Source organism: Hippopotamus amphibius, chromosome 8 (genome assembly GCF_030028045.1).
Source record: "Hippopotamus amphibius kiboko isolate mHipAmp2 chromosome 8, mHipAmp2.hap2, whole genome shotgun sequence".
Classification (NCBI taxonomy): Eukaryota; Metazoa; Chordata; class Mammalia; order Artiodactyla; family Hippopotamidae; genus Hippopotamus; species Hippopotamus amphibius.
In genome coordinates this window covers 129,438,762-129,454,050 of record NC_080193.1, presented here as the reverse complement: position 1 = coordinate 129,454,050, position 15,289 = coordinate 129,438,762, and the positions used below count along the sequence as shown (strand labels likewise).

The 15,289-nt window shown below is 37.6% G+C and overlaps 1 protein-coding gene across 3 annotated transcripts in view; it reads right to left on the bottom strand.

The window, feature by feature from the left end:
- SLC25A12 (solute carrier family 25 member 12) overlaps positions 1-9,354 on the bottom strand; it is an 88,637-nt gene extending 79,283 nt beyond the window's left edge. Inside the window, exons 1-2 of one of the 3 annotated variants that reach the window (XM_057744761.1) lie at positions 9,228-9,354; positions 8,237-8,290 (exon numbers count right to left, since the gene is read on the bottom strand). In XM_057744761.1, the coding sequence (XP_057600744.1) occupies positions 8,237-8,290; positions 9,228-9,239 (66 nt within the window). In that variant the 5' untranslated portion in view covers positions 9,240-9,354. Of the gene's footprint in view, positions 1-8,236; positions 8,291-8,368; positions 8,388-9,227 lie in introns of those variants that run through there. The other 2 variants (XM_057744763.1, XM_057744762.1) reach the window with 2 other exon arrangements.
- Between the last annotated feature and the right edge of the window lie 5,935 nt (positions 9,355-15,289).

Genomic DNA, 15,289 nt, shown 5'->3' with positions numbered 1-15,289 from the left:
TTGGTAAGCCTTAATTAAATAGCAAGATTTTTGCCGTAGAGAAAGAAGGCCCTTTATCCTGGTGGGCAGCAGAGACAGATCAACAAAATCCAATGTAGGAACCTGGCTTGGATCCTGATTTAAATAAAGCAACTTTTAAAAAATGAAACAAGCATGGCAATTTCAACACTGAATGGAAATCTATGTTGCTAAGGAAAAACTTTAGGTGTGATAACATATTTTGGCTTTTCAGAGTCATCATCTTTTAGAGATAGACGCTAAAGTATTTATGGATGCAGTGATAGGATATCTGGGAATTGCTTCAGAATAATCCAATGCAGCTGCAATACAGAGGAAGCAAAATTAGCCGTGATAGTTGGTGAAGATCAGTGATGGGTATACAGCAATTCATTATGTTATTTTCCTTAAATTCATATATGTTTGAAATTTTCCATAATAAAAAAGGCTTTTTAAAAGGCTATCAAAAAACAATGAGATGATTCTATATGTACTACCATACCTATATCGCCACACAATATTAAGTAAAAAAGGCAAGTTATACTAACATACATAAAGCAAGTCTCCTCCATTTACTATGTAACCTTGAACAGGTGGCTTAATGTTCTGGGGCTCAGATTTCTCATCTATAAAATGGGAATATTAATGGCACCTACTTTATAGAGTTGTTCTGAGGATTATATGATTTGTATAAAACACTTAAAATGGTGCCTAAAACATAACAGTAAGCAAACAATAGCACAGTTCTAGAAGCCCAATACTGGCCATAGCACTGGTTTCAGTGAGCAACGTTTCAGAAATTTCAGCAGTACTAAGTAAAGAGAGCTGGACAGAACAAGGAGATGATGATTTTTTTTTAATTCCACACAAAAAGAATGAATTACAAGTCTCTCTTTCAGATCTGTGTCTCGGTATTTCTTGGTTGGACTATTTTTCCTCCTCCAACTCAGACAATCAATTGATGGTTCAAAAGAAAACTCTGCACATATCTTCCGCAGTCTCCCAGTCTTAGACCATGGCTCTACCCCTTCTCAGAACCTACAGACTGGAGAGAAATTACCTCTTACAGTGGTATTGCTGAATGTGGGGATTTGTGAAGATCTTCAGATGTGTATTTCAAGAATGTGAGTAATTAGCTGATTACATGTACGTAATCATAAACACTTACGAGCATCTTAGTCACTTTATAAGTCCAGCACAATTACCTGGGGAACACAAGGGACTGAGATCCTTTTCAGGAAAGAAAAGTCCTCATCTCAGAAGAAAAGGAAGGGGACAAAGAACTAAGTTTCAATAGGTTCTCCATGTGTCAGGCACTAGTTACACATTACCTTGTTTATAACACTTGCAACTAAGTGGAAGTGTAGTTACCCTTTCTAAGAAGGAAACTACATCTTTCTAACTACATCTAACATGTAGTTACCCTTTCTTAGACAGATGAGGAAACAGACTCCAAAACATATAGCAAAAAGGGATCAAATAAGGATTCAAGTTCTGGTTAGACTATAAAGACTGTGTAGGTTCCAGCTACACTGTTGCCTCCTGGATGAAAAGGAGTCAACCCAGGCCCAGTTCAAGATATTTTACGAATGCTGTGGACAGGAGGAAATTAAATTGAAAGAATCACAGTCTACTCAGCACAGTCATCCATGAGAAAACATAGAAATATATGAGAAAGCTTACATTTCAACATGATCTATTTAAATACGATGTATTTAAAATATAAATTGAATCATTCCACTTCCAAGGTGAAAGACCTTCAGCAGTTTCCAAGACACTCTGCATAAAAAGAATCCAAACTCTTCATGGCGTACAAACATGGCCCTGCTTGGTGTGGCTCCTTCAGCCTCATCTCTTACCGGCCATTCATCCCCTCACTCACTGATGTTTCAGGCACACTGGTCTCACTTTTGTTTGTTGAACATACCAAACCCTATCAACATCTAGGCCTTTGCACTGCATAATTCTCTCTACCTACCCTTCAGTTCTCAGCCCTAATTATCACTTCCTCAGGAGCCTTCACTGGCCACCTGCTTAAAAAACAATCACCTTTTCCATCAGTCTATTTATTGGACTTGTCACAATCTGTAGTTGGTTTTTGTTTGTTTGTTTTTGTTTGTTTTTTAATGTGTGGGCTTTCTTACTGTCTGTCTCACCCCTACCTAGAATGTGAGGTCCTTCCTACCTTCACTAAACTCCTCTATCTTGTCCACAAAGGTAGAACCTTGCATATGCCTAGCCTATCACACAGAAGACAATGAAAAATATATTGATTGGTAGTAGAATATAGATGGCATTTAATAATACTAATTTTTTCTTTTCAATTATTTTTTAATTTGTCTAGTTGATTCAAGGATAAAATCTTCACTATGTTGCTAGTATGCCCTTAATGCCCAACACTTTTTTTTTTTTAATGAAAACTCTATATAGTTAATGGCAAATACTTTATAAACTAAAAATAAAGGTTATCATCTTCAATTCCTATAGTCTGAAAAACTGGTCAAAACCCTTAATCAGTGTGGCTAAGAAAACTGCAGATCCCCTTCTGTGTGTCTCTTACTGGGTTCTTCAACCCAATTTATGTTGGGAAGTCCTCTTTTAACTTTAGGTTCTGAATTACTAAGTTCTCAGTTTTTAAATTATTCGCTTGCTCAAAATTTAATACATATACACTGAGACTTTGCTTTTATTTCCTCCAAATTCTTTCCCCAACCAAGTTAACATTATCTATCCTTCCATACCTTTCTTAATGCCCACTGAATCATACCAAACACATATATAGTTAAATATACATACAACATATATGAAGTAATTTATAGAAAAGTAGAATCATTCTACATAAACTTTTTTACATCCTTCTTTCCTCATTTGTAGTACATTGGAAATCCCTCGAAATCAGCTGGAATAAGCCTAATGCATTCTTTTTAGTATCTGCGTAATTTTCCACATCATGGTTATTTCATAATTTTTCTACCACTCCCCTTTGATAGCATTTATTTTGTTCCTCCTCCCCGTTTTTTCTGTTTTTGAGGAACAATTGAGTGCTGCCACTAACAACCTTGTACATATATATTCTTATGAGTATTTTTATTTCTCTGGGATAAATATCCCAAAAGTAGGGTTGTTTAAGTGGTCTCTTTTTATTTTAAACCACTGTCAACTGCTTTGCAAAGAGGCTTTGTTTCCACAAATGCAGTATGAGCATCTCTTTTATTCACATTTGGCCTCAGTAGATGTTATCTTTCAATACTTGACAATCTTATTATAACTGTAATATTGTGGTACACATTCTACACTTTGGAAAACAGCCTTAACTCAAATTTCAACAAAATAGAAAAGTCTCCTGCTAAAAGCCCTGCTCGATTCCCTTCTCAGCCGCAGGTTACTGCCGAAAATAAATAAATACATACTACGTAAATGAATATTTACTGAGTAAAAGACATTTCTTTCAATCAATAATTTATGTTATCATTAAAACCCTAAGGAAGAATCACTCTTTGCTCTACGTTAGTAGCAGCATCTTCTACTTACTTTCTAATGTAAAATAAACGAGATAGAAAAATGCATTTTCATAATTTTATATGGGATGTGGTCTTCACTGTTCCATTGGTAATAATGAAAAAAAGAACAGGATCAAAATAATCCTTGATTTCTACACTGCCATACATTTCTGATCTAGCATATCTGACGATACAGTCTCAACATGGACTTCTTTTATCATAGAATACATCGGTAAATGAACAACAGGAAATCTATCGACAGAAAAAAGAGATCCATCTTGAAAAACCATTCAGATAAAACAGTTTTTGTTTTTTTTTTTTGGTCCCACCAGGCAGCTTGTGGGATCTTAGTTCTAGACCAGGGATTGAACCCAAGGCCACAGCAGTGAAAGCATCAAGTCCAAACCACTGGACAGCCAGGGAAGACCCTTAAAACAGTTTTCTGATAAACCTACTTTGCCACAAAGCACAGACCAAACCAGATTAACTCCTCATTTTGAAATCTGTCAGGCTTATAACAAACAACCTGTGACATTCCTGTTGTCCTCACCTCACCTCCCTCTTCACTGCTTCTATTGTCTCCTTTTGTTACTGTATACCTCTGATGCAGCAAATTTGGGTCAATGATAGTGTGCAGGTGAGAGAGGTAAAAGAAGACATAAATCAAGAAATGACAGTTTTAAGGGTGGTAACAGTAAAATATTAGCTTGACAGCTGTTTGTAAAATTACAGAGGTCTAACACATAAGAATTCATTAGTTGTGCTCCAATTTTATGAAATTGGGGGGCAGGAAAAAGCAGAATCCTAGTGAATATTACTTTTTTTTTAATTAACAGAAAACACAGCTCATCAAAATTTGAGAAACAATGAACACAGAAAAATAAACTTTTTTCTCTATACTCAGAACCATAATGCTTTACTCTCATAAACTTGCACACATCGTTCCACAGATAACATAAATATAAATACAGATGTAACAGCACTTTCAAACAGGAGTATTTTGCTGTTTACAAAAACAAATGACTTTTTGAGCCACACCGACTATTTGTGGATTTAGACAGTTAATGACATAGATCTAACTTTTACAAAAGAGAGCTTTCAATTGCATTCTAAAATTCAAAATTAAATCTTCTCTTTAAGTAGCTCAAATGGCCCTGAACTCAAGTGACCCCCAAATCCTACCAAAACCAAATTATATTAATAACAGAACAATCTAGACTTTAGTCTTTGACTATACCCTTTTTGTGAAACTGTAAACTCCCATGGGATCATTCTTCCTAGTTCTCCTTCTCCTCCTTCCACTCCGCTTGAGGATATCACTTATAAATCAGTCCCTTATTCCCTGTCTTGTTTATTTTATAATTAATCCCCCAACCCAACGATTCATCTACCACCTGTACAAATTTGTATCTAACTTTAACTTATTGCAACACATTTATTTAGCAACCAAACTTCAACAGCTCCCCTCAAATACCCAAAATAGATGCCTTATAAATTAACATCTATCCTAAAAATGCCAGATTCACTACTTCTTCCTTTACTTTCATATTTAATACCAAATTCAATTGATTCACCGCTTTCAAAGTCCTTGGTATTGTCCTTCCATTCCACTTCCTCAGCCATCAGCCATTCCAGGTCATTATCTCCCACATGAATTATTTCAATAGCCTCTCAACTGATCTCCCTACCTACTTCCAACCTCTCCACACTTCATCCAACGTACACAAAGAGCTGACAGAATTCACCACTTCAATTTGCCCACTCAGAAACCCACAGTGCCTTCCTACTGTTTCAATCCAAACTCCTTGGCCAAATGTTCTAGGTAGCCATAGTGTAAAGGTACTTTTTTTAATCACCTAAGTAACCAGATTTTTTTTAAATTTAACTTCTTAACAAACACAGCTGCTGTCAGACCCTTACATACCTCTAGCTTTCAAAAGCCATCCCATTTCAAGATCCCATAAGTGGTATAGTATGAGGGTTAAGAATATGGATTGTATAATTTGATTTGAATCCAATCTCTACCACTTATAAGTGACATTAACCAAGTCAACTAATTTCATCTTTTTAACAGGGACAATAATGCCATCTCCTAAGGTTGTTATGAAAATTAATAAAATACCTGAAATATAGATACCCTTATCTGACATGTAAATCAACTACATGTCAATTAAAAATTTTAAAAAGAAAATTAATATAATACCCTTAAAGGACTATGTCAATGCCCAGCATACTGCAGAATGATCAGTAAATGATAGCCAGTCATTATTTTTCCATGACCACAATGATCTAGACAAACCAATTTGATTGTCGCACCAGAGGCTATGCACTTGTCTTCATTATATTCTTGACTCACTCAACCACAAACTGTGGGAGATGGAACGGGTCTCAAAGAGGAGCTAGTCACATGTCCATTACCACTCAAGTCTGGATCAATCCTCCCCTGTAATTACTCAATACCTTAGTGTCTACTACTAAACTAAACACAAGTGCATACAAGGCACACAGCAAATAATCCTCAGTAAATATCTGTTGGGTAAATACGTTAAGTTGCTAAGTAAATGCATAGTTAGTATGTATTTTTTCCTGCTATTATCTCTAAAATATTAATAAACCATATGCATCTAAAACAAAACTGTTTCTAAATAATGCCCTACAGCTTCAAGTAACTATAGTTTGAAGTATTTAAGACAGAAATTTAAAAATCTATGTTACTTGCCAACTGCCCTCAAACTGATTCAACTAACTATATTCTATCTTTCCAGCTGCTTCAGCTACCTGAAGGTAAGTATCCATGCTTTGTCTCTTATCAATAACTCTTGGGTCAATGCTTTATAGTTAGTACTAAACATGCAGTTATGAATTCCACAAATTTTCAGGACAAAAAATAAGGGCATCAGTAAAAAGCTAAGATTGAAAAGTTTTCAAAAAGCTAGGCATAGTCCCAGCTCTCTCTTTGTATTTCCATCCTCCCCTCTCCCCAAAAACCAAATCCACACAGAATCACAGATTTTTTCTATAGGATTTTTAAGGCTGAAAGGATTTCAATTCCCATTCCCTTATGGTCCATGGAGTCCCACATGAGAAGATGAAGCCCAGGAAGGCCAGATAATTACCTTACAGTTACAACAACCAGATAGAGGCAGGACTGGCAATTGAACCCAGTGTTCCTGACACCTGGGTCAGTGCTCTGTTTATTACCTCATGCAGCTTTTCAACTGATTTCTTCCATGCCTACTTAATTTTAAAAATAAAATTAACTATATCACATGGCCTCCTCATAAAACAATTGAGTACATGGTGTGAGTAACACTGACATATTTTTGGTTATTTTCAAGAACAGTTGTGAGGAATAAAGGTTTCAAACCATAAATAGAGCCTTTCTATTACAGTTACTTTTGTCCTGGAAATGATGCTTCCCTTCATTAGATTTTAGAACATTTAAGATTCTCATTTTCACTAATTGGTCATCTATGCAGCATGCTCCCCAACAACAGCTTAAGCAATCCACGTCTCAGATAAAAATGTCATCTACTCCAGGCTGATCTGTATATGTTAGAATGTTCCTAATATAGACTCATAGACTTTTGGAATTGGAAGGAACCTTGGAGATCACCTCTCATTTTACAAAGGAAACCCAGCAGGAACCTGCCCAAGGTCAAAGATTCTATACGAGAACTGGTTCCAGAATAGAAAGCTCTCAAAAGAAGATTTCAGAGAAAAACACAATATTTGGTAGAACACCTTAGCTTGCCTCCCTTTATATGTACTTACGTACAATTTCCTGCATGCAGAACTTTTGAAATTTAAGAAAAGAAAGCAAAACAAAACACTAAACCAATTTTTTAAAAGTCTACAGCCAAGACATTCATCCTGAAAACTTAGCAGAAGTGAAGGTGGATCCTTGGAAGAATCACAAACAGTAACATTTTGTAACACAACCCCCAAAGCCCATGGACATAATATAAATAAACAGAGGGAGAAAAGACACACAAATTAAGAATAGCTATAATATTCTTATCTCTGTAACAAATTACACTGTTGCTTAGAAGCAGGAAAATTTTATAAACACAACTTTCAAGGAAGAAAGAATTTTAATCATCATACCTATCAACTGCACAAGAGTGTTAATAAGTTTTGAAATTTTATTTTGGTCACAACGCTTCAAGGAAGCTGGAAATTCTTTTTAGTGTTTTTTTACATGTCTTAAGTCATGTTAAAACAAACACTAATTTAAGGGAAATCTTTTCATAAAAACTTAATAACAGATTTATAACCTATATTATCTATGGTTATGTTCTTAAGAATACATGAAAATAGGGGCTTCCCTGGTGGTGCAGTGGTTAAGAATCCGCCTGCCAATGCAGGAGATATGGGTTCGATCCCTGGACGGGGAAGAACACACATGCCTCGGAGCAACTAAGCCCGTGCGCCACAACTACTGAGCCCATGTGCTGCAGCTACTGAAGGCCGAGAGCCTAGAGCCTGTGTTCTGCAACAAGAGAAGCCACTACAAGGAAGAGTAGCCCTCGCTTGCCGCAACTAAAGAAAAAGCCAGCATGCAGCAATGAAGACCCAATACAGCCAAAAATAAAAAAATAATGAAATAAAATCTAAAAAAAAAAATACATGAAAACAAAACATTCCTGAAAGTTAAGGCCTCAAAAGTACTAGACTTACACCATCCCCCCTGCCCCCACGCCCCACCAAGGAAAAGCATGGCACACAAGCTAATTTACCTGTAGGAATATGTTTCTTAACTCCTGAGGATCACCTCGCTTGGTTGTCTGCACCTGTAAGAAAAAAAAAGCCAGCTAATGCTTCACTAGAGATCACGTAATCTCTTCAGATTAGAGTTCACAGATACTCACAATCAATACTCTTATCTTTTATAAGGGTACTTAGTTTAAAACAAAACAAAAGCACTAACACTGATAACAACTGTCAAATTGGAGCTCTATGACCTCAAGGTGTAAAGACAGGTGTGAAGAGCCTAAGATATAGCACATCTACCAGACAGATTTCCCCTGGACTGAAAAGGGAAGGCCATGAGGATCAATCCCCTACTTCACTCCACATCCACTAGCAACACAGCAACCACCCACTTTCAAACCAAGAGGCCAGCAAGAGTAGAAACAGGAAAGTTGAAACACCCAAATTAATCGCATGGCCTACTGGCCTTTCTTCCTGATGGAAAGCAATCCAGAATATAATCATCTCCACGCCCCTCTCTTTCACCACCCAATCTAAAATAATGAAAGCTGCTAGAACGTTTTTAAATACTTTAGACATCCTGCCACCTGCAGCTCAAGTGCCAACCACGGCCCCCGGCTCTAGAGGCCCCCAAATACTCAATTACTCACCCCCTCCCCCACCGCAATACACAGATGCCTTAGGTACCCCCGGCTACACATGCCACTTCCTCCCACCCCCCTTCTAATGCCCTCCAACTCCTGGCTCACAACCCCATGTACCTAGGGCAGGATACTACTCTTCTTTGACCGACCTGTGGTCCTTACAAGCCCCTCCAACTCACAATCCTGCCTCCTTCCCCTCCCCCAGCCGGGCATCCTCTCCCTTCGGTCCGAGCCCCGCACAGCTTTCCCTGCAGCCCCAGGACACGCTATGTAACAATCAGGCAGAGAAGTAAATGGGAAGAGGTGAGGGGCTGCAGGCAGGGTCCCCGGAATGTCTCTTATGAAATAAAGGCAGCAGCAGAGTTAGAGTCACCTTGACCGCCATGCTGTGCTCGGAAGCCGGGGACGAGCGAGTGAGCGAGCAGGGCCGAGCTGTCAGGGCGCGCGCGCGCGCCGCCTCCCCGACCGCGCCCGCCCTCCCGCTCGCCGGCGCCGCGCGCGTCCCTATGCAAATGAGCCCGGAGCGGGCGGGGCGGCAAGAAGGCCCCGCGTCCCGGCCCGAGAGGGCTGGCTCGCTTCGCGGAGCCGGGGGCCGCGCCTCCCCCGGGAAGGCTGGAGTGCCAAGCCGTGGGATTCCGACGCGCCGCGTGGTTGCCGGCAGCTGTGTAGCCGCCAGGAAAGCCCCAGGTCTCTTAAGGCCTCTTAGTGGGTGTGGCTTTGGGCGCCGACTTCAGCCAAAGTCGTTTTCCCCTGAGACTTTAAAGGAACACTTGGGGCCTAGGTTGACCAAGATTTCGAAGGATTAGAGAACATGTCTCATTAATAATAACAACAATAATAATAAGTGAATTGATGACAACTAAAGGGAAATACTGACAATAAAAACAAGATTGGGAACCATTCGCTCTGGGGAAAACCTAAGTAAATGTAACTTGAGAAATATGCCCTTAAATTGGCATGGGATAAACACGCTTAACATCCTTGTGCTTCGTGTACCGTTACAAAGCTTTACTAGTAGACTCCATAGTCCTAATCACCCAGATCCTTTGTGCATGAGGTGGGGCACAAATGCCTAGGGGGAAAAATCCATTTGACAGGGCTGGCACTGAATTCAGGCCCAATTTGCCTCTATATAAACATTTCCAGCCCCATCTGAGAAATAATAACTCTACTTTGAACCAAAACAATGTCTCTCAAACTGAGTCTTGCCATTATGACTATATTGAGCCGGATATTGAGTCACTCAACAAACGTTTGCTGGGCATCTATTATATCCCAGATCCAGTCCTGCTTATAAAGAATACTAAGATTAATAACATAGAAGTCCTTACTGTCTGGGAGTTTACAGATGGTCAATACTTCCCTGCAACCCCAACCCTAAGTGTATTTTTGTTTGTGTCTTTAAACCAAGCAAGTTCCCTGTTTAAAAAAAAAAAGTCTAACAACTCCAAGATTTAGCTTATCTCATTTAGCAGTATAATCCCTCTCCACCCTCTTTTACATTTCCAGTGTTGAATCTCACAGGAAGACTCCCTTTTCTCCAATCTCACTAATCATAACATTTGTGTTAAGTATCCCAGTTTATATAGCAGAAATGAGGAAGGTGGACTGGCAAATGGAAATTGTTGATAAGGAATAATATTACTAGTACTCTTCAGGTGAGCTTTTATGCTGCAGTTGATTTAACTGCCTGCCACCATCACATCTCTTTCTTCAGTCCGTTCAAAATTCTTTTAACAATGTAATTGGACATAAAGATTTATAAATTCATATTTTGTTTTAGTAGCACCTTATGTCCCTGATACTCTGCTCTCTTATTTTCTGAAGTTTCTCTAGGCAGGAATCTCAGGATGTTTATTTTATTTTTCAAGGGAAGGAGGTCTGTTTGTAGCCCAAAGTCCCTCGGTTTGAATAAAAGTACTTAAGGGAAAAGAAGGCATTTATTTAAAATGAAGGGATTATTTTCTATTGGAACACATTATTGTTGACCAAATCCATACTGTTGGAGTGAAATTTAGGGTCAGACTGGCCACTCGTAGAGAGGAAGACAACACTACATTTAGACAGAACTCACCACAATAATTCATAGGTCTAGGCACCAGGCCACAATAACTATTTTCTTGAATAAAAAATAGCTGATCTTTGAGCAAGCTCAAGGGTTTCACTGGTACCAGTCTAGTTGCAGTGCAGATGATATAATTATTTAAAACTAAGGCTGCCAGCTACCCTAAATAAAGATTAATTTGGGGACTTCCCTGGTGGTCCAGTGCTTAAGAATCTGCCTTCTAATGCAGCAGATGCGGGTTTGATCCCTGGTCAGGGAACCAAGATCCCACATGCCACAGGGCAACTAAGCCAGTGCACTGAAACTATTGAGCTTGTGAGTTCTGAAGCCTGTGCGCCACAACTAGAGTAGCCCACACCGCAACGAAGACCCAGTGCAGCGAAAAAAAAAAGTTAATTTTCCTATATTTTTCATCTAAATTTAACAAACAATAAGTTGGACTAAGGTATTAAAAGTATGTACTGTGGGGTGAACTAAGTATTGAAAGGAATACCAAAGCATATGAATTAGAGCTTCTGCCCTGAAAAACTTTGCAATCTGTCATTCTGTTGTCTGTTATGATGATTGGCTAATAGTATTATTAAATGTTAAAACAAATTAAAACCCACTTTTTTCTCAATTGCAGATGATCAGCAGTGAGGGAAAACTTAGTTCATGGGATATCAAAAGACAAATCTGTCAAGATTCACAATATATTTGGGAAAAGGAGGTAAAAATAATTCAAAACTTTTTACAGTTTTTAAAAATAGAATGCCAATATAGTAATTCATAACTTTTTCTTTAGATTGCAGATGATATTTGTAAATAAGAAGTAATTTTAAAACTGTGGCACAACAACTGTAAATTGAAAACTTGATAACTGAGTCTAAAAAGAAAGACATTTCAGGAAGCGAAATTGGAAGTTAAAAGCTGAGACTAGCTGCAAATGTATTGTCATTAATAGTCACTTTTTAGAGTTGGTTTTATAAAATATTTAATATGTAGCTTGACCGAGCTGGACTTTTAAATCTGCTTGTGAAGTCCTTGCCCATAAAAATAATATATTACCCCAGATGCAAAAGTGAAGTATGGGCTTACTAGACAAATCCACAGAAATACATCTCCAACTCCCAGGCAGCTTACATTGTATTAACTTTGTGGGTGAAAGTTAGAATTATACTAATGCCTAGTGCCCTAATAAACTAAAATGTAGTTATTAAAACAAGAGGCAATTTCCAGTGAGCCTGTTCTACCATAACTCCTGGCCCTCCTTCTATCCTTAATAACATGTTGTTTATTTTCTAGCTTCCTCTGATTATTTTACTGACAGGATACATTTCTGTTCCCATTTCCATATCCCACACAGCTATGATGGATGTCATCTTGCAAGAAGTAAATCAAGGTGGCGTACAAACACACAGTAGAGCATTAAGATATCACTGACTAATTAAACCAGGAGTGGGATTCCTCCTAAATTAAAGATACATACACTATCACTATGATGAGGAATAAGCTAGATTTTATGCCCCTCCCCCCATCAAGATGCTCACTTAAAATACTTGAAATAAATAGCATAATGAAATAAATGGCACACACACAAAGATATTTGAACATCTGGAAATTTTAAGTGTATATTGGTTTGGGCCTATACCTAGAATTATAAAATGGTTCTTTATATTTTACTGAAATATTGCAAAATCTACATATTATATAAGTTGTGCTTTTAACTTGTTCCTTGCTAAAACTCTATGTGGGGAAATGGCAGGGGTAGACTGGGGAGAAGTATGAAGGGTTAAGTGTCCAAGTTTGAGCAAATTATGTTCCAGTTGGTAGGCTGACCTGGAAATCAATAAATCAGAAATTAATATTTCAATCCAAGCCACTTATACTTAGATATTAGATACACAACACATTTTAGGACTTCTCTATACTGTATAAGTATTATACTCCCTGTAGGAACATTTGCTCTAATTGAAATAAATTCTCATTTTGGTGGAGAGGGAAAAGTGGCATATCAGAAATCAGATGAAATAGCTGTACTCTTGCAATTGCGTCTTCTTAAACTGGTCTTCCTCACAGTCTGACTCTAAGTCCTATAAATTATGCAATGTGGATAATAGCGTCTTAGTTTGGGACCACAGTCTTCTTTATTCCCTTGTGGAGGCAGTAACAGCCAGTTTTCTTTTCAATAGATTTTGTAAAGAATTCATGGAATGAGTTGCTCTAGATGTTTAAGGCTGTGAGTGCCCTATTACTGTATTAGTCATGTACTAGCTGGAATATAGTGGGAAACCTTAGAAACCTTATGATCAGATGGAGGATTGAACTCATTGAGCTTTAATGCTTCTTTTACCATTCATGTTATAATTTGGAATGACCCAAATTTTAGTTAACAAACATTTATTAAATGCCTTGTGTTGCTACTAAACTTGATTTTCAGCTATAGGAAATATAAGAAAAATAAATAACATGATTCCCAAAGTATGGAGAATATTTTACTGCGGCAACTGCTACTATTCATTTTTTCAATGAATAAAGCTGAAAGCATGATACCAAAACCTTTGCATATGCCAAAGGGCAAGGCAGCTTTAGTAATAATGGGGTAAAAACTCTTTGGTTTGTCACATATTCATTCCCATTCCAATCAAAAGTATATAACTGGAAGAGCAAACATCCTGCTCAGTCCCTCAGCTGCCCACCCCTCCCCTCCCCCTGGGGATTTACTTGATTCTGGTTTTTGCTTCCTGTCTACTCAGAGGTCAATAAGGAAGGATACTTTGGATCTGATCCAAAGTAAAGAAAAAAATTTCACTTTAAAAATTGTGCTGGGAGAAAAGCAAAGGCCCCAGAATATCCAAAGCAAACTTGAAAAAGAACAAAGTTGGAGGACTTACACTACCTGGCTTCAAGATTTAGTATAAAGCTAAAGAAATCACAGTATGATACTGGCTGGCAAAAGGATTGATAAATAGATTAATGGAACAGAATAGAGAGCCCAGAAATAGTTACAAAATTACATAAACTTGTTTGATTTCTAGAAAGGTACCAATGCAATTCAATGGGGCAAGGAGTCTTTTCAACAAATGACACGACTAGCTAGATACCCATGTGGGAAAATAAAGAAACTTCAACCTCTACCTCAAAACATACTAAAATAAATTTGAGATGAATCATACACCTAAATGCAAAAGCTAAAATCATAAAGCTTTTAGTAGAAAACATTGAAGAATATCTTCACAACTGAGAGGTAGGTAAAGGTTTTTGGGTCAGAACATAAAAATCAATAACCATAAATTAAGAAGCTGATAAATTAGATTTCACTAAACTTAAAAATTTCTACTATCAAAAGACAGCATTAAGAAAAGTAATAGAAAAAAAAAAGAAGAGAAATAGGCAAGCCACATCTAGGAGGAAAATTAGCAAACATATACACAACAAAGGACTGATATCCAGGATACAAAGAACTCCTAAAACTCAATGATAAACAAATAGCCTAGTTTAAAAATGGGCAAAAGATGTGAACACTTCACAAAAGAAGATATACAAATAGCCAATATGCACATGAAAAACTGCACAACATCATTAGTCATCAGAAAAATGCAAATTAAATCACAGTAAAAAGGTAGCACTACACACCCACTAGAATGGCTAAAATTAAAAAGACTGAAAACATCAGATGCTGGCAAGCATGTGGAGCAACCAGAGCCCTCCTGCACTGTAGTGAAAATGTAAATGATATAATCACTTTGGGAAAAGACAGGGCGGGTTCTTATAAAACTAAACATACACCTACACTATGACTCAGCAATTCTGCCTATCACTATTTAGCCAAGAGAAATGAAAATATGTGTGGACAAAAAGACTTGGTCAAGAATGTTCACAACCACTTTGTTCATAAAAGTCAGAAACTGGAAACAGCCCAGGTGTCCATCAGCAGGAGAATGGATAAACCAAACTATGATATATTCACAGAATGAAATACTATTCAGCAGTAAAAGAGAGCAAGCTACTGGTACACACAACAACATGGATGAGTCTTAAAAGTATCATTCTAAATGAAAGAAGCCTTACATGGAATCATATACAAAAGAGCATATATTATATGATTAGATTTATGTAAAGTTCTAGAATAAATAAAACTAATCTATGGTAGAAAAAAATCAGAACCATGGTTGCTTAGGGAGAGGAACCGACTGGAAAGAGGCATGAGGGAACTATCTGGAGTGATAGTAATAATCTCTGTCTTGCTAGGGGTTTATGTTACAGGTGTACGTATTTTCCAAAATTTAGGGAATGTACACTTAAGGTTTATACATTTCACTGTGTGTAAATTTTTCCTCAAGAGAAAAAAGAAATCTGTAAATAAATATTGAACTCTATCTAGCTAATGA